Consider the following 18,875-nt stretch of genomic DNA (forward strand, 5'->3'; position numbering starts at 1 on the left):
TGGCCCAGCCAATCAGCCAGATGGACAAAATTCCTACCAGGCCCCCGCTCCAAAGCAGACGACCCCATGACAGGCATAGCAAGGTCAAAGCAACAACCCCTTACTTTAGGGCGGGTGGGCGGGTGATCCGATGCACACAGCAAAGAGAAAGCTCCAGGCTGCATGCAGTGTATTTAAACATTTTACCCCTCCCACCAAAATTGCAACATAACTTTTACCCCAGCAACCCAGTGAACCAACCACTGCCCCAGGCCATCTTTAGAGACCCTGCCTGGTAACAGAGGGGTGGCTCAGCAGACCCCACCGCAACACGTGCTCTCCATGAAGGAGAACACGCTTTGCGTCTTTTCGGGTTACGGACCACCGAAATATCAGGTTACTGATACGAAAGAACAGGTTACTTCTGGCTTTTGGCGGTCGTGCATGCGCAGAAGCTCTAAATCGCGCTTTGCGCATGCGCAGAAACGCCGAATCACAACCCGCACCTGTGCAGATGCGCAGATGCGGGTTGTGAACACTGCGGGTTGCAAAAGTGTATCCCGCATGGATCACATTCACAACCCTAGTGACCACTGTATAAGACAACAAGGGAGATATTCATGGTGAGCTCTTGCACTTCTTTTTCTAGAAAGATAGCACTGGTTGTATGCAATGCTGTGCACAGTGGGACTTCAATTTCCTTTCCTTCCCCTGTTTTGGAGGGGTCATGTTATGGAGCTGCTATGAACCTCCCTGAGACCTCCAGGTATAGGGCGGTATATAAATTCATTCATTCAATCAATCAATCAAACAATCAAACAATCAATTAAAATATGGAGTGTGCAGAAGGGGCTCAGGGGGATAGGAAAGAAAGTGGACATTCCAACCAAAGTGGAACCACATCAGTGAAGCCATATGGGAAGCCCAGGACTATACTCCATACACACTGCTCAGACTTGTGCCCCAGGGAGGTCACTTGGTTGCTGCTAATGCAGCGGTTTGACTTCTCCCCTGGAGGCACACTCCATTGTCTCTCAAGACAGATGGATGCCAACACAACTGAGGAATGTTCCCTGTTGTTATTAGATAGCAACGCCATCTCTCTCCCTCTGTGTAATCAATATTATGTGATTTCCACAACCAGGACATAGCTGACATCCTATGGTAAACAGATGGTTTTCAGATTTGGTTGTCTCTCTAATTTTGTGTTATGCCATGTTCTCCCTGGCAGCAATTTTGGGTTATACCATGCCCCCATAGCAGCCTTAGCTTAGGCCACACACTGCATGGCAGCCATTTTGGGACTCCCTCCCTCACAACCTTCTGCCGAAACTTGAAATATTTTCACTGGTCCAAAATGATTAGAGACACCTGACATACCAGGTGCCACCACAAAGAAAGACTTCTCATGCATTGCCACCAACTGTACTTTACAAAGCAAAGGCACACATGAGCGGGGCACAACAGCTGATCTTAAATGACAGATTCCTTGAAGGAGAGAGAGTCCTTCAAGTACCTTGGCCTCAATCTGTATAGATTGTATAGAGACATACACATGCCAGTATGGCCAAGAAATATTCAGCCCATACACTATAGCTAGGCATGTTAGCTGTTTTCGATTACCAGCAGTCACTGGTAACTGCTAGTAGTACTGGTTGCAGCAAGCTGACAAATTGCCATTTCTGTCTAGTCCAGTTCAGTCCTTCCGGCTGATTTTTCATCTTGATAGGAAAAACACAGTTAGTAGAGCATACTTTTGCTTCCTTGAATTTTATCTAATATTTTGGTCCTTCAAATGCAGGAGTAAGAAAGAAGGAAGCAGTACATTTGATTCACAAAAAATAGATGAAGTTCTAAGCATATGATATACCAAAAGGTTGTTAATTGTACTCGCTGTCATCTGGCAAATGAATGCTACAGTAGTTTCATATGTGAAATGTCAAATGTATTTATTATGCTTACATTACTACACAACACAGCAGAACGGAGCAACAGGCTTCTCAGAATGGATATTGCCTCTCTTTTTCTTTCAGTTTTCATTAATCTCTTTTAGAGAAGCAACTTCTCACTCCCCTAACTCAGGATACACTATAGTACAACCTAAACTAGTGGAATTGCATGTGAACCCTCTGCTGTTTAGATAAACAGGATTCTTGTTACACAGATGCTGGGCCACTGGGGATAAAGCACACAAACTATAGAGCTTATTCGGTTTTTGGGTATCGGTTAGGGCGCCACATGTAGCCAGAGATAAGCTAGCAGGTGAAGACAGGAAAGGAAAGGGAAAAGACTATGAACATTTCATTCCACTTCTGGATCTTCTGCGTGGGTGAGAACAACAGAACACTTGGCTTTTAAGTTTTGTAGCAGAAAATTTCTGTTGGCGTGAGTTGTTCCTGTATGGTAGCACATTGTTCAGGGGCCTATGCATAGGTCAGGGGTCTGCAACCTTTAAGACAAAAAGAGCCACTTGGACCCATTTCCGAAGGAAAAAAAAACTGGGAGCCGCAAAACTCGTCATTATAAAAATAACTTTTTTGTCACTTTTTATTATTATTTCTTTGTTTGACCCCTCAGAATTACTCCTCCTCATAGAAATAAACGTTAAATTAACAAGTTACCTTTGTGTGTGTGTGTGTTCTTCACTCCCCTTCAAAACAGTGACCAGCTTACAATGTAGCGGGCGGGCGGGCGGGCAGGTGACGTCAGGACGGTGTGTGACTAACGCACACACTGCCCCCATGCGACGTCACAGCCAGTACAGCGCCCACCACAGTGGGGAGTGTTGGGGCGCACAATGCGCCTCCTCCCCTCGCTAGTATGCGCCCCGGAGCCGCGGCAAAGGTGTAAAAGAGCCACATGCGGCTCCGGAGCCGCGGGTTGCAGACCCCTGGCATAGGTCATCTGGCTGTGTACTTCCTGGAAGTACCTACAAAATGCAGGCATGTATCACTTGCAATAGTATGATACTCCAGACTGTGTAAGTTCACATTCCCCTTATCCACATTGCCATCTGGATATACTCTAAGGAGCTTCAGGGATATGTTTTTCTCCTGGGTAGCTACAGGCTGATTTTGCCCCTGACCCAGAGAAGCTAACCAGCTAATTTAAAATATGGGTAGTCTGGAAATGGCCTGAGATACTCCACTGTGCCATGCTATTTCTCAACAATTAGAAACAAGTAAGAATAATGAAAGTTGCGATGTACCTCAATAATATGAAGAGGATCTAACACATTGGAGAAACAAAGTGGAACATATTATATAACATATTATATAGAACCTGGCAGGGTTCTTGATGACAGCCATACAGCAGTGCTTTAAAATTCATTTATTAGTGATATTTACTGAGACGCTGAATGGGTTCTGAATTAAAACAGCATAATTAATTGATTAAAGTTTAACGCAGTGGGGAAGTGTGTTAGAACTAAATACTGTTTCTAGCATCAGTTTGAATTAAAACCATCCTGAGCTAAAAACCATCCAGAGCTAAATTAGGAATGTCTGTGAGGAGAGAGAAATGTTGACAGGTCTGAATTATCATATATCAACACAGATGTTTTAAGGAGGCTAATTCATTTTTTAAAAAAGAAAAACATTGGCACTGTAAAATATATTTGTGAAATCTTTTTTTTCTTTCTTTCTGCGTCCAGCCTGTTGAATTATGGATTTACATAATAGAGTTTAAAATAAAGTAAGTCATTCACAGGTGTTTGTTGCAAACCAGAAGGGACAACAGACATAATTAATAACTGTGTAAATTATTTATTTTACACTAATAATTATATCATTGTTACATTATTACTTGAACAATTTATATACCACTTTCCTCTCTGAGTTCCCCAGGAACAATATGCTGGTATGTTAAATACAAGTGCCTTATTAACAGCAGAGTTCAGTTCAGGCATTTGAGATGCAGATATTTACAAGTGGAAATTTCCCACTCGTTCCTCTTTCCCAATACAGATATGTTTAACCTCACATATTTCTTTGTGCACAGTTCTTCCCTAATTATCTGAATAAACTCTATTAGTACTATTTTTAAACTTAAAGTGCAGTAGATCCGATGCACTTTTCCAAAATATATTTAATATTTTTTCTATAAAATCTTATCTAATACCTAAAAACTTTTCTATATAAAAACAAGTTCTATGTAGCTGTTGATTTTGGAAAAATTGTTCTATTTCCACCAGGTTGTCATAACTGCCACAAAATGTACATCAATGTTAGGAGAAATTTACATGCTGATGAATTTTGATGTACATTTTAAAACAAAAAAATAAATTGCTGCAAAAAATGTGGAGAACCAAATCTAGATTTAGAAAGATGAAAAAATAAAATTGTTCAATTCAGCCTCCCCTGCTTCAAAAAATAGATTTGTGCACAATCCACTTTTGTGAACAGAGGATGGAGTTACTATAGATGAATATCTTCTCCATGGTCTAACAGTTGAATTAAACAGAGTTTTAGTTAAACCTATAAATTCTTCCCAAGCCTTGCTTCTCAAATCTACTAATTTGGAACTTACAAGATACTAAATTAACCAAATGGCTTTTAGTTGCTAAATTGGCCAGGTGGGTTTTTCTAAAAGTGCTGCAGGAATTCATGGAGATGAGGAAGTCCACTTTGAGCATTTATGAGATTAAAGTGAAATGAAAGACCTCTGCCAATAAAATGTAAGCACCACTGTCTTCCATAATAAAAGGAAAAGAAATATAGTAACCTGAAAGCTTTATTAGAAATCTCCCTCCATCAAGGCAGAGGACTAGGCAATGTAGTGTGAGAACTGCAAGTGGGATTTACCAAGAAAATAATAGTGTGTTCCAGTTCTGTAACCCTTAGAAAATGTATAGTGTACTTTATTTACATGCATAATTTTAATAAACTAGTAGAACATAACAGACGGCGGAGAATGGGGGCAGAGAAGGCTGTCCAAGGAATGGATTCTTGCATGCAAATTTTAATTTTTGGTGTGGGTTATGTTGAGAGTGTCAAGTTCAACTAAATTTCAATCAGTATAGACCCATTGAAATTAACAAACATGACTAAGTTAGGTCCATTCATGTCAGTGGGTCTACTCTGAGTAACACTTAGTTGAATGCTGCTTAAGAATTGCAAAAGGGACAGTAGCATTTAATGCCAGGCAAATCATTTAACCTATTGGGGTGGGTAAATGGTAAAAAGTTAGGGAGAGGCTGTAGCTGAATGGCAGAGCATCTGCCTTGCCTCCTAATGGTCTCATGTTCAAAAAATTAAAGCATCTTTCATGGCTTCAAATAATATTCATATATTAGGGAAATCATGGACATAAATGCTTATATAAACTTATTTAGTGCAATATTATTGTTTAAAAGAGAAGATTGACTGAATTACAGAATGTCTGGATACACATTCAACAGCATAGTTAGTAAACCATGGAATGAAGAAACTTAGAGATTGTGTACTATCCCTTTACCACAGCCACACCAAGAAACAAATGAGTCTTTGGGTGCCTGCTGTGTTTGCCTTCAGTTGCTTGAGTCACCTGGGCACCACTCATTCTACAATTGATTTTTATTGTACTTTAAATTGAATACAGTTGTACCTCGGAAGTCGAACAGAATCCATTCTGGAAGTGCGTTCGACTTCCAAAACGTTCGGAAACCATGGTGTGGCTTCTGATTGGCTTCTGAGGCTCCCAATTGGAAGCTCCTGCAGCCCATAGGAAGCCATGGAAGCCACGCCAGACATTGGGGTTCCAAAGAACGTTCACAAACCAGAACACTAACTACCAGGTTTGTGGCTTTCGGGAGTCAAAACATTCGACTCGTAAGGCTTTCGTCAACCAAGAGATTTAATGGTTGAAGGTTTGGCACTGAACTTAAAAGACTCTCTCTCTCTCTCTCTCTCTCTCTCTCTCTCTCTCTCTGTGTGTGTGTGTGTGTGTGTGTGTTTGTTATGTGAAGAGCTATGCCAGTGTAACCTTATATAATTGGAAGTTTCTTATTTCTGAATGTCTGGTTATCCAATGGGCTATTTTGAGATAAACGAGTTCCAAAGCTTTTGTTCTACCTTCACAGCATGTCTGGTCAATATTTTTCTTAGAAACATGTTCTTCTCTTGTTTTCTTTTCTTTTTGAATTCTTTCCTTGACCCCACAGGAGATTAGTTTTAGTTTTCCTCTGCATGAGAGATGAGGACCTGTAGCCCTCCAAATGTTGCAATCCAGCTCCCATCAGCCCCCGCCAGCATGGCAAAGAGTCAGGGATTATGGTAGTTGTAATACAACAACATCTGGGGGACCACAGGTTACCCATCTGTGCTTTGGGCCTTGACCTCACCCTAAACTTGTCTAGAAAACAGAAAAGTTAGCATAAGTATCAGAAAACCCAAGCATGACCCTGACTGTCAGAACAGCTAAAGGAGGCAAAGCAAATGGCAGTGCAGCTCAGCTAAGATTCCTTATTATGCTTTTTAATTTTTCCATTTAATGGCCACCGTGAAGCACCCATGGAGGAATTTGTGTGATACATTTTGGATATTTGACTTGGTAACTGTGAAATCACATAACTGTCAAAGGGGAGGAGAGCATTTCTAGTTAAGCAGATATTGTCAAACTGCTGAGATGGAGTCTAAGAAAAATTTCCTCTAATCAACTGATGCATACTTCTTCTCACGCTATTTTCTGTGGAAATGTGTTTCTCTTGACAAGCATTAAAAGCCGTCATATGATAGTTTATTGACTTTGCTCTGTGTTATCAGAGGCATTGCAATTGTTCAGCCTTGAGGAAGACTTATTTATATCCTGATGCATTCTGGTCTTGTTTGACTGCTCGTCATCTTCCCTCTGTTTCAGGAAAGTAGCCTACCTAAAAATAATTAAATTGTAGTTTAATTATGTGGATGCCAGTTATATTAAAAAAATTAGCAGACCTCAAATAAATGTATTTTTTCTCTACGCTAATGCTGTTTATTACCATCTTTGACTTCAAACAAGCAAATGCAAGGCATTTTCCTGCTTTCCATTTGCTGATCTTTGGATGCTGAATATCATGTGTGAATGCTATTAATGAGTGATGAGAGAAGTGGATAGGATAGACACAGAAAATTTTGCTGACATCCCATAGGTTAGAGGAAGCCTGGTTTTGTTTTGTTTTTTCTTTCCTGCAAGTCTGCCTAAGGCTGCAGTCCTAACACAATTTCCTGGGAGTAGGCCCCATTGAACTGAATAGGACTTATTTCTGAGTAATGTGGCAAGGATTGTGTAGTCATTTTGCACCTATTCATTTAAGGTGGTGCTCAATGAAGTTGTTCCATTTGTACAAGGATTTCCATTTGTGCCATAGAGCTTCCCCTCCCTTTCTTCTCTCTGTGCAGCCCTGCACCCTCCCCAAATTTTCTCTGGGAAAAGCACAGAAAACTTTTAGGGAGCACACAGGGAGACAAGTGTGCCAGCTTGTACCCACAATGGAGGGCGTTGGGGCTGTATGCACGCCTTGCATCCTGACATGTCATATGCACAACCGCCATGAAATTTTATGGGGGCGCTGGTCCCCTCCTTGAAAATTGGGAGGCATGGTCCCCCGCCCCACTAGATGGCGCCTTCAGAGAGAGGAGAGGAAGGGACACTCTATAGCACATCCGCAAGTCCTTGCACTAATGGAACTACTTTACTGTATGTTGTATATGAAAAATTGTGCCATGGGCCTTCAACCCCAAGTCTTTGACTTAACATGCTGGTTTAAGACTCTTATGGAACAACCTACTGAAAGCCAGGGATGCCCTGATGCACCTGATCCCATTTTCAAAACAGAGAACATTTTTCTATTTCTTTTTTTTTTTTTTTTTTTTTTTTTGCAGACTGCAATGGCGCACTAGGAAGGAAGTCTATGTGTTAAAATAGTTTGATTCTTCATTTACGATTGCAGATTTGATTAAATAATGGCATTGAACAATTCCAGTATCTAATGAAGCCTCACTCTTAACAGGAATTTACCAGAACAAAGGGATTATTAATTGCTGGAAGATTAATTCAATCCTTGCAATGATCTTCTGACACAATGAGATTATATACCAGCTGGGAGACGTACAGAGAGCAGCCTTCCTTTTAATGACCAGCCTTATAACAGTTCATCAAATTTACAGATTACAATTCTGACAGCTCTTTGTGTCTGACAGCATATTATATTGGTCATTCCACTAAAGTAGCATCCAGCTAATGCATTTTACTTTTCTATAATGACGAGAAAGGCATCTATTAATGCTCTGTTGCTGTTGTCAAGCATCACAGCAGCATTTCACAGTCACATAATGCAGTGGAGCATTATGACATTGCTGTGGAGCTGACGTTTATTTCCCCCTCACACTCCTTGTCCAGGTCTTACGCTGTTTTGCTGCAGCTCCTTCCTAAACCAGTTTCTCTGGGCTTTTAGCATGCTTCTTACCTTCCCTCTTGAATCCCTTATGAAGCTTTATAGATTGTTTGCTGCTTCCTTTGACTCCACTTACGGGCATGCTCAGCCTGGTTTATAACTGTCTGGATTTTGAAGACAGTTCGAACTCTGGAGAAGAGAAAACTCAGAATAACACTGCTTGTCCAACCCAACAGTACTTTTCAATGCATTGCCATAGCTCTGTCATTGACCATCTAGATGTTGTAATGGTTTTTAGCAAGTACTGTACAAATGACAGGTTGAGAAGCAGCATGAATTGCCATGTAGTGAAGGATTCTCCAGCACCCACCCACCCCACTCATACCTTTTGAGTTGCCATAAAGGAGGTAACACAGGACTGAGCCTTCAGAATTGGCTCCTTGAAAAGGAACAGGCTTGCTTGGCATAGGAAGATAAGAACGGGAGAAGGGTGTTGCCTTTTATTTGTAAATAGGCTGTTTTCGAACCTAATTACAGTGAGAGAAGGTCTAATGGAGGGTTTAATGGGGGACATTAACCCTTCCCTTCCCAGATGTGACCCCCATCTCCAAAATTTCCCTACACTTCAATTAGGCTTGCAAAATCCTTCCTATATGGCTTCCCCCCACCACACACCCCAAGACTAAAATCTGCACAGGGACAGAAAAAGAAGCTGGTGCTGTGTAGCTGGTTGGAGAGGCACCAGTGCTGTGTCGGCCTTAAGGCACTATCAGTTCCCCACCCCTTCCATAAGATGACTGCTATTGTCAAAGCTGACCTTACTGGCCATCCTGTTTTAGGATTTACGGTCCACCTTCCCCACTTAACCATCTAATAAGTGAGCATTGCTTTTGAAGCAATCACAATCATTTATTTGGCGCTGCATTGCATGTGGGGGTTGCTGTTTCTGGACCACTGTCTGCTTCACCCTAGTATCAACTTCTTAGTGTCTGCATGGGCAGGAATACAAAAATTACCCAGTTTTCCTTCTTAGCACAATTTTAAAGGCACAAAGCAGCACCTAAAATACACTTTTCTCCATCGACATTTATTTCCTCTACCTCCTGTTATTCTGAAAGTCTCTTGAACAAAGAAAGAAGATGAATTAATATGTGGGAAATAGTCTATCTTGATGGCCTAGTATGCTTTTTCAGAATAGTAGGGCAGAAGAGAATGCTGCTTACATTTGTTCCAGCAAGGCAACAAGTGAAACCTTCTTAATGCCCCTTAGGATTTTAAAAGTGTGATTTATTGTCTGCACAGGCAATTCAGTCTCAGAGATCCTCTGCATTTTCAGATATCCGAGCTGCGCCCAGGGCTTTTGTTCCCTCATCTCCTGTAGCCCTCTCACCCACAAGACCTTGATTATTGAGTGTAAGTGCAGAGCAAGTCAACGAGAAATTTCCAAGCTCTGTCAGCTTGTCACTGAATAACTTTCCCATAGCTTATATTGAGAGCAATGATGTATGATAGAAAAATGCCTCATGTGGAATTAACTCTTGAAATACATTCACTGCCAGTATTCTGAGCTCACGTTTTCATTTGATTAAAAAAGAAGAAGGCAGTTTGCAAATCTAATGTCAAAACCAGCTCCAGCTTAATCCACTTCATCTGTTGGGAAAGGTGGAGATGTGGTGTTGTGATGTTCCCAGTTGTGTACATAGTTGAAGGCACAGCTTAAACAATGCATTTGTTTTCATTTTTGATATAAATATACAAAACACAAAAATCCATCTAAAATGCCTCAGGTACAACAAAAACATATTAAAATAACCATAGATTAACTGGAAAGTCAAAACCATATTCACCTTATGCTAAAAAGATAGTAATGTTGATGCCCAGGCACACTTATTTGGGGACGAAGTTTCATAAATGGAATGTAATCACTCTCTTTCTAGTCACCATCTAGATCCTCTCAAGTGGTCGGAGCACCTGAAGGAAACTCCGAATTGAACTCCCAATTTCCTATTTCCTTTTCTCTCCCATTTTGTGTGTTGCATAGTGAATCATAATTTTTGGACAAGAACATTTAGAACTATAGATGCTTAGCAGATAATAAGCATGCATTATCTGTGGTGCTAGCAGTATAATGCAGGATTCCTATCTGTATAATTTACACAAGTAACCTTACTCTTTGGAGATCTTGAAACACAAAAACAGTTACTTGGGAAGATTGGAGAAGCTGTGATTAAAATGTGATATTCATAAATGTGAATAGTAGACATGCTATTCCTATGAAGACACCATGGAGGACAGATAGGATTAAGTGCAATAGAGTTTGAGATTACAAGCTGGTGAGGAAGATCTCTTGCAATAGAAGTAGAGTAAGAAGTTTTGGGGAAAATGTTTTTCCCCCCAGTTTGATCAAGTACTTTCTCTCCCCCCCCCCCCGCTTTTAAAGAAACAACAGTTTTATGAAACCACAGCCCCACTCACCTTCTTCACTGCTGGTGCCTGCTATTCACACGTACAGTCCTGGCAGCAATGTCAGTAGCTCTTGGGGAAATGAGCATTTTAGAGGACTCCTGGCAGCTACCAAGTGTCAGAAGCAGGAAAGAAGAGAAAAGAGATCTTGATCGATCTCTCTCTCCCCCCCCCCCTTTGATGGTCAGAACACCATCCTATCAATGGTGTTGGGAGGCAGGGAGAGGGGCCTTGGAGGACTGATCAATGGTTGGGTTGGGGAAAGGGGTTCAAAGTGTCCAAGAGGATCTGAGGAATTGCTGGTCTCAGATTCATTCTTCATTGGCTCAGATAAAAATCTGAGCTGCAGAAAAACGGTTGTAATGTTTTCCTTTCCATTTGTTTCCTACCCCTGCCATCCCCAATGACAATGTTCTCTCAGGATATGACATCTGTGTGTTCAGTGGAAAGGAGATTCTATGCACATTCAAAGGATTGAGCAGTCCTGTAGAGAGATTTTCTTACGGAGATGTTTCTGTGCTTTCTGAGTAGTGTTGTGGGAGCAGATAAGAGCATAAGAAGAGTCTTACTTGTTCAGACCAAATGCCTGTCTAGTTCAGTATCCTGTTCTCACAGGTTGTGAGGGCGAAAACACACAAAGAGGTGTGAAGGGGAGGTTGAATGGATAGTCCACACAGCTTGCTTTCCTGTGTCAAATTGAAAATCTGCCAAACACTCACATCCCTTGAGTATTTTCAAGAACTGGTGATAACCAAATCATAGCTTCACATTGAAAATTGTTGTTTGTGTGTGTGAAAGATGCACACACCAGAGAATTTTATAAATGGCTACTGTGTGTGTTCTTTCATTTCTGATAGTTCACATTTCTGAATATAACTTTGTGACGTATCTTCTATGGTTATTTCTCTTTCCCCCTCCTCCATTCTTACAGGTACATCTATCTGGAAAGCATTTTTTTTCACTCCAAATTTCAGTCCAGGAGATTCCAATGGCTGCCATGATGATCATGTGTGTTTTTGCTATGGAAAATCAGTCACGTACCATGACCCACCGTTGCTTTTTGAACTTTCCAAGGACCCAGAAGAAAAAAACCCACTGACACCAGAAACTGAGAGTCATTTCCATGAAATCATTCGAGTCATTCAACAGGCAGTGAGCAAGCACAACAAGTCACTGGTCGCGGTTCCGAACCAGCTTTCCCTGGAAAATATGTTGTGGAAGCCCTGGCTTCAGCCCTGTTGTTCTTCCTTCCTCCAGATTTGCTATTGTGACCATGAGTCAAGAGAAAACAAGAAATTGCCAGAAGCATGACATTGCTAATGTACAATCACACCGATGCTTAAGGGATAAACAAGATGAGGGTGGGGAGCAGATCATACTTTGACCTAAAAAAAATGTAAGGATATTGTATGGCCTTTCCTGAGCCTCCTTGGTGGTTTTGCTCAAATAGTCAGTGATGTGCAGTGATACTAGTGCTGTGCAAAGATTGCTCTCTCAGATTCACAGTTCCATAAACAGGCCGTGCATTTTCAAGGATGCTTGCAGACGGACTGATGAACGTGTATATGTTTTCAGAGAAAAGCAGGTTTCCAAGGAATGGAGCAAGCAGCAGCATCATTATTAACACAGTGGGGACACCATCTTTCATTATCCCCAATGCTTTGGTGTCATGTCATGATGTAGCATCATTCCCAACAAGTTCTTATAGGAATATATGGCAGCCTGGCTGACTGGCTGCAGGGCACTGCTGCTTCCACCCTATTAAAATGGCCAAGACATTGGTTGAGGGGAAGGTGGGGGGCAATTAAAGGAAGATGCTGATAAACCCCCTCTTACTCTGAAAATGTATATGCTTTTGTTGGGCCCTCAGGGGGAAAAATGCACAATGATGCTGCAAGCTCTAAATTAGGGGTCAACGACCTCAGGCCCATGGGCCACAAGCAGCCCAAAGGGGTTGTTTAACCAGCCCACGAGCCACCCCCAATCTGAGCTGCCTGCTCGGTGAGTCCCCGCACGCTGTGCTAAATTGGCGCTAAATTGGACTTGCTTCTGCGGTGCCAGAAATCGTGTCTGTGCAGATGCCGAAAATTGTGGGTGGTGGCACAGAGGGATCTCCACTGGAGTGACCTGGCCCAGGCAAGGTAAACCTTGCCTTTCTGACCCCTGCTCTAAATGATACCCATGTTCTGCAAACATATTATAGTTCAGTTTCAGAAAACTTGTAGGTTACTGACTTCACAGAGACATTACTTTTATTTTAAGTATCTAGTTGAATACCACCCCATCCCTCCATTTAAGCTAGGTTTGGGACACATCTGTATTTCCCCTTCATGTGTTTATAGAAAGTGTAAGGGTGGATGCCCCCAAATGCTGATATTTGCTAGCTGCACCTTCCGCAGCTACATGTTCAATGCTAGCAGGATGAGGCCCTACATGTTTGCACTATGTGTGCAAACAGATGTACACATGTACATCTTCTTACAATACTGTCAGACATATGACCACCAGGTCTGTCATTATCATTGTGAGGTTGTGGGCTAGTGTGCACAGCTCCACACAACCGTCATGTCCAATGATTGGGAGGGAGTGTTGTCTTGAGCACCTCTTTTCAAAGTGTACTTTGCGGCACAGCTTTTTCAGCACAGCTCATCCCACATGTTACAGATATACATGACACAAAGTGGTTTACACCCATTATTGTTCTTCAGGGTTTCAGATGACAAAGACATTGACATGTTAGGAACAAAGGGAGTGTTCAGACGTCACTGCAGTTGCACTACCTACATGGACATCTTGTGACTGGAAGATTGGGCAAGTATATAAAAGCATCAGAAGAGCCTGCGGAATCAGGCCCATGGCCCATTTAGTCGAACATCCTGTTTTCACTGTAGCCAACTAGATGCCTTTGGGAAGCCTGAAAAGCAGGACCTGTGTGCAACAGCATTCTCCCCACAGCCCCCTTTAAGGACCATCAACTGCAATGGACATATTATTATCAAGCATTAGGTTCAAAGGGTCAATGTGACTGTCTTTGTGGTGGCCAAATTACTTGAAGGGATGTTCATAGATGAGTCACCCAGATTCCTATTCCCTTGTTACCATATCCCTTCTGCTAACTTCTGTGTCACGCCCCCCGATGGCACCTTATATAAAGACAAGGGCTTGCCAGAAAACATTTTTACCTGAGGAAATGGACGAGATGCTTCGTCTCCCTAATTCCTGATTACACAGGCAGCAGAATTTTATTTCCACAGTGGTGAAAGTGGAGAGCATCCTTCACTGAACTTGAAGGCAACAGGATAGTTTAGGGTGAGCAGAGCAGGCTGTGTGGCACACATAGACCTGTCTCCTGCGCCCAATCCCCACCACCCAGGATTTGCCCCCAAAGGTGGCCACCTCATTCTACCTAATTTTAGGGTTGGCTTTGTAACTTGAAAATGAACATACATACTTCCTTCACAGTTTGAAAACAAAATAGGGGAAAGCATCAATATATGACTAGGATGAATAATATCTCATTAGATGATTGGCACTGTTGGAGAATGGCTGATAATATTAATTATTCACAATCATCTCTGAACAGCGTTATAATAATACCGAAGCACTTTATGTTACAACACGAGGCATTTTAATTATTTTGTAGTGCAGAGTGCCAAAACACATAGCTATTTGTAAATCTCTTACCTAACTAATGTAAATTATTCAAACTATTGGGTCATATTCAGTGGCTTTTGGAAATGAAATTCTCAGGACATGGCCAGTGCATAGCTACTCAGAAGTAAGTGCTATGGAGTTCAGTGGAACTTGCTCCCAAATAAGTGCACCTAGGAATTCAGCCTAAGGGAAAGGCAAAATTAATAAGCACTTATTTTAAAAGTCTAAACGTAAAACTGCTCATTTTGTTGAAATTAAATAATGGCCATATCATAATAATTTGACAGATGCTGTGATTATGAAGCCTCTCTTGATAGTTTACAGGGAAATATCATGGTAGACAACAGGTTGCTATTGGATGAGTTGTTCTTATCCAAGATAAAGGATGGGAGAGGATAGGAGAAAAGAAAGGAAGTAATAGCTGAGAAAGTGGTTGCAAAAGAGAGCAAAACGGCCTAAGAAAGTGAGGCTGGTAAGGGGTTTGATGCAGGTAAGTGGCTCATCCAAGTTGAGCAGAGTCATTGCTGCTTCTTCATAGCCTAAACCTTTGCTGAGATCTGTATTCAATAAACCATGGGCCTAGTTCATCCCCACATACTTGTGTCTTGTGCCAGCTCTGGCTACAAATCTGTGCCTTTAGGCTTCTAGTAAACAGTGTTATGTACAGAGGCCATGTTGCTCGTCGAAAACCCAGTGCATTTTTGCCCTTGTGTAGTATCCCTTATCCTTTAACCCAGTGGTTCTCAAGCTTTTTTTCTACTGTGCACATAACTACTTTATAGTTTTCTCATGGGACATCCATAAAAAAACAGAAAGCAATGCAACTACATGAGAACATGAATCATTCCCAAGATATAATTATAAATGAGTCTCTTACATTTATACCTTAAGTATGTATACAAGCTCGAAGAGCTGACTTTTGCTGTTTAATCTCATGTATATTTGGTCTGATTTGAGACAAACATATTCTCATTTCTTCATCAACACAAAGAAGCCTTTCTTTTTTCTGATCTTGCATGTTTTGTCAGTGTTGAAAATCCCTGTTCAAAACAATATGGAGAATTGTAGAATTCATGGATACTGCCCCCCCTCTCTCTACCATACCATACCAGTAAAGGACCCCTGGACGGTTAAGTCCACTCAAAGGCGACTGTCAAGGGCAGCACTTATTTCTGCTTTCAGGCCGAGGGAGCCAGTGTTTGTCCATAGACAGCTTTCTGGGTCATGTGGCCAGCATGACTAAACTGCTTCAGGCACAATGGAACACCGTGACGGAAATCAGAGCACTTGGAAATGCCAATTACCTTCCTGCCACAGCAGTACCTATTTATCTACTTGCACTGGTATGCTTTTGAACTGCTAGGTTGGGACAGAGCAACAGGAGCTCACTCTGTTGCATGGATTCGAACTGCCGACCTAATCAGCAAGCCCAAGAGGCTCAGTGGTTTAGACCACAGCGCCACCTGTGTACCATACCATACTATGCTTACTATACTATACTATACTATACTGGAATGTTTAAATGTTTCTTTGATTGTCCATGAATCATCCCACCACACTTGTCATCCTCTCCCACCACATCAGTGTGGTGTGTCACACTTTTGAGAACCACTGCCTTAACCTAAACCAAGGCTTTCCAAACTGTGTGTCATGACACGTTAGTGTGTCAGCTACAGGGTGTAAGTGTCTTGTACAAATACTCCCCACGCTCCTCCTGGGGCTGGAAAGGGGTTTGTTTAACCTCTGGTTTGCTAGGAAAACTGAATTACTGTGTCGCGAAATTATGCATGTCTAAAAAGTGTGGCACCAACATGAAAAGTTTGGAAAGCTCTGACCTAAACCCTTGTTGTTCCAGATGCATAGCAGGCAGGTATGTATAATATCACAAAATAATTCTGGGATAACCAATGCAGTCTTTTTATATATTGCTATTGAAACATAGGTGACGACCATTCGGCTTGCTTGAATGCTTTATTTAATCACAGGATCCATTGACTACATGGAGCCTTGATGTTTGTTTTCTCTTCTTGCCAGAATTGTAAGTGCTTTCCTGCTGTTATATGTCTATAGATGCAGTAGGTGTTTAAAAAAGGCATTGTGTACCTTCTTAGCTTATTGTGCTTACATCCAACAAAAGTAAACAACAACAAAAGCTGTATTCTTTGGAAAACCCACTTGCACTTCTTGAAGCAAAAAACAAACGTTTGTGGATTTTCCCTGTGGTCTTCCTGACATCCTACATGGAATAGCATTTCTTAAGCATTGTTTTCAGAGGCCTCTGCAGCACCCTGTCCTGAATAGTCTTCCCAGCTCCATGCTAGAGATTCTAAGCCAAGAAGAAAGAAATTCTTGTTATGCTGAGAGAACCATGATAGTGCTGACCTTTAAAGCCCTAAAAGGCTTCGGTCCTGTATACCTGAAGGAGCATCTCCACCCCCATCCTTCAAACACTGAGGTCCAGCTCCAAGGACCTTCTAGCGGTTCCCTCACTGTGAGAAGTGAGGTTACAGGGAACCAGGCAGAGGGCCTTCTCGGTAGTCGCACCCACCCTGTGGAATGCCCTCCCATCAGAAGTCAAGGAAATAAACAACTCCCTTACTTTTAGAAGACATCTGAAGGCAGCCCTGTTTAGGGAAGTTTTTAATGTTTAATGCTGTATCATGTTTATAATATTCGGTTGGGAGCCACCCAGAGTGGCTGGGGAAACCCAGCCAAATGGGTGGGGTAATAATAATAATAATAATAATAATAATAATAATAATAATAATAATAATATAGGCTGAGGAGTCCTGCTTCTTCTAAAGGGTTATCATGGTCATGGCAATTTGGATGAAGTTGTTGCTTTTTTTCTGTAGAGGACTGCAACCACTTCTACAATGAGCTTATGCAGCCAACCAAGTGACATTTCTTTTTCCACGTAGAACTTTGTAAGCAAATAAATAATGGGTGAGAACCAAACTTAGCCATACAGCAGGGCCATTGAAATCAATTGATTTAAGCTATTCCAAGTACGACTTAGTTAGATATCACTCAAAGTGACTAAATAATATTCATCAAAAACCTCAATTTCTTCTTCATTGCTATTGTAAATACTTTTTTTCTCATCTTGTGAAATGCAAACTTATAAAATAAATTTAATTGCCATTTTATTGGAATGATTTTTCTTCCATACACTCAAATAATTCAAAACGTTCTATGTCTAATGCCCTCCCTTGCGCCGACATACCAATATAATGCAAGTATTACAAAGCACTAGACAATAAAGCAAATGCAAAACACAATATCAATATTTTAAAGAGCAAGTGGTGTGGATTTGTGCTGTGGTGACATATTCAACATGGAAAGAAGAAGGGAAGAAATAAATTAAATATTAATTAGTCAAATAGAATAACGATAACTGGTTTCATGCTTTGCCACTGTTGAATAAATCCAATTTTTTAAAAGTATGTGTATGTTTGCATATTTGTTGCCTGGTTTGATATGAATAAAATGATTATTCTAAGGGTTTTTGATATGCAAATATTTATGTCTTCAGCAGTTCCTTTTCATTTTTAGAAAAGGAAGAATTCTAATGGAGGCTAAGAAAACGAACACAATCTATTGCTACTTGGCAAGAGTCTGCAAGAGTCGATCTTAGATAACATGTTGGGAACATTTGATAAATGCCCTTGTCCATGTAACTGTTTAAGCTCCGGAGAGATGGTTAGGAAAAGGAAATCCAGGCCATAGCACCCCTCTGTCAGCTACATATGAAAAGTGCAGCAATTCATTGTCATCTCATCATTCACTGGGCTTTTAAGAGACATATTACTTTGCCGAAGGACCATCTCAGTGTTCCAGCCGTCTTCATTCTGATGATTGCTAAAAATGAATGGTGATCCTTTCTGAGGCGCTGAGATTTATGCAGCTGAACGGCAACCCTCTTTGATTATCTTTCAATGAGATGCTGTCATGAGCAGGCGTCCCTGGAAGCTAGATGGCATCCTGCCCTCTCTGGAAATTCATGACAGTGATAAAAGTGTTTCCCCAAAGACCAAACAACTGCTTTCATGTGAACTGTGCAAGCAGCGAATTATATTTCGTTCCCCTCACTTCACTGTTTAAATCAACAATTGCTGGAATATTGGAATATACAAGGGTTCTATACCATAGATAGATAGATAGATAGATAGATAGATAGATAGATAGATAGATAGATATAGATAGATAGATAGATAGATAGATAGATAGATAGATAGATAGATAGATAGATAGATATAGATAGATGATAGATAGATAGATGATAGATAGATAGATAGATGATAGATAGATATAGATGATAGATTGATGATAGATGATAGATAGATGATGATAGATAGATAGATAGATAGATAGATAGATAGATAGATGATAGCTATAGATGCATATATATCCTGGATAGTTCTTTTAC

The 18,875-nt window shown here is 41.1% G+C and overlaps 1 protein-coding gene across 2 annotated transcripts in view; it reads left to right on the forward strand.

Annotated features, from left to right (window-relative positions):
• STS (steroid sulfatase) overlaps positions 1-17,889 on the forward strand; it is a 102,890-nt gene extending 85,001 nt beyond the window's left edge. For both annotated transcript variants that reach the window (XM_083734402.1, XM_083734401.1), the window contains 2 exons: positions 11,724-13,240; positions 13,541-17,889. In XM_083734402.1, the coding sequence (XP_083590528.1) occupies positions 11,724-12,103 (380 nt within the window). In that variant the 3' untranslated portion in view covers positions 12,104-13,240; positions 13,541-17,889. The remainder of the gene's footprint in view (positions 1-11,723; positions 13,241-13,540) is intronic.
• Positions 17,890-18,875: the final 986 nt, after the last annotated feature.

The sequence above is a fragment of the Podarcis gaigeae genome (assembly GCF_964106915.1).
Source record: "Podarcis gaigeae genome assembly, chromosome: 4".
Taxonomy (NCBI): domain Eukaryota; kingdom Metazoa; phylum Chordata; class Lepidosauria; order Squamata; family Lacertidae; genus Podarcis; species Podarcis gaigeae.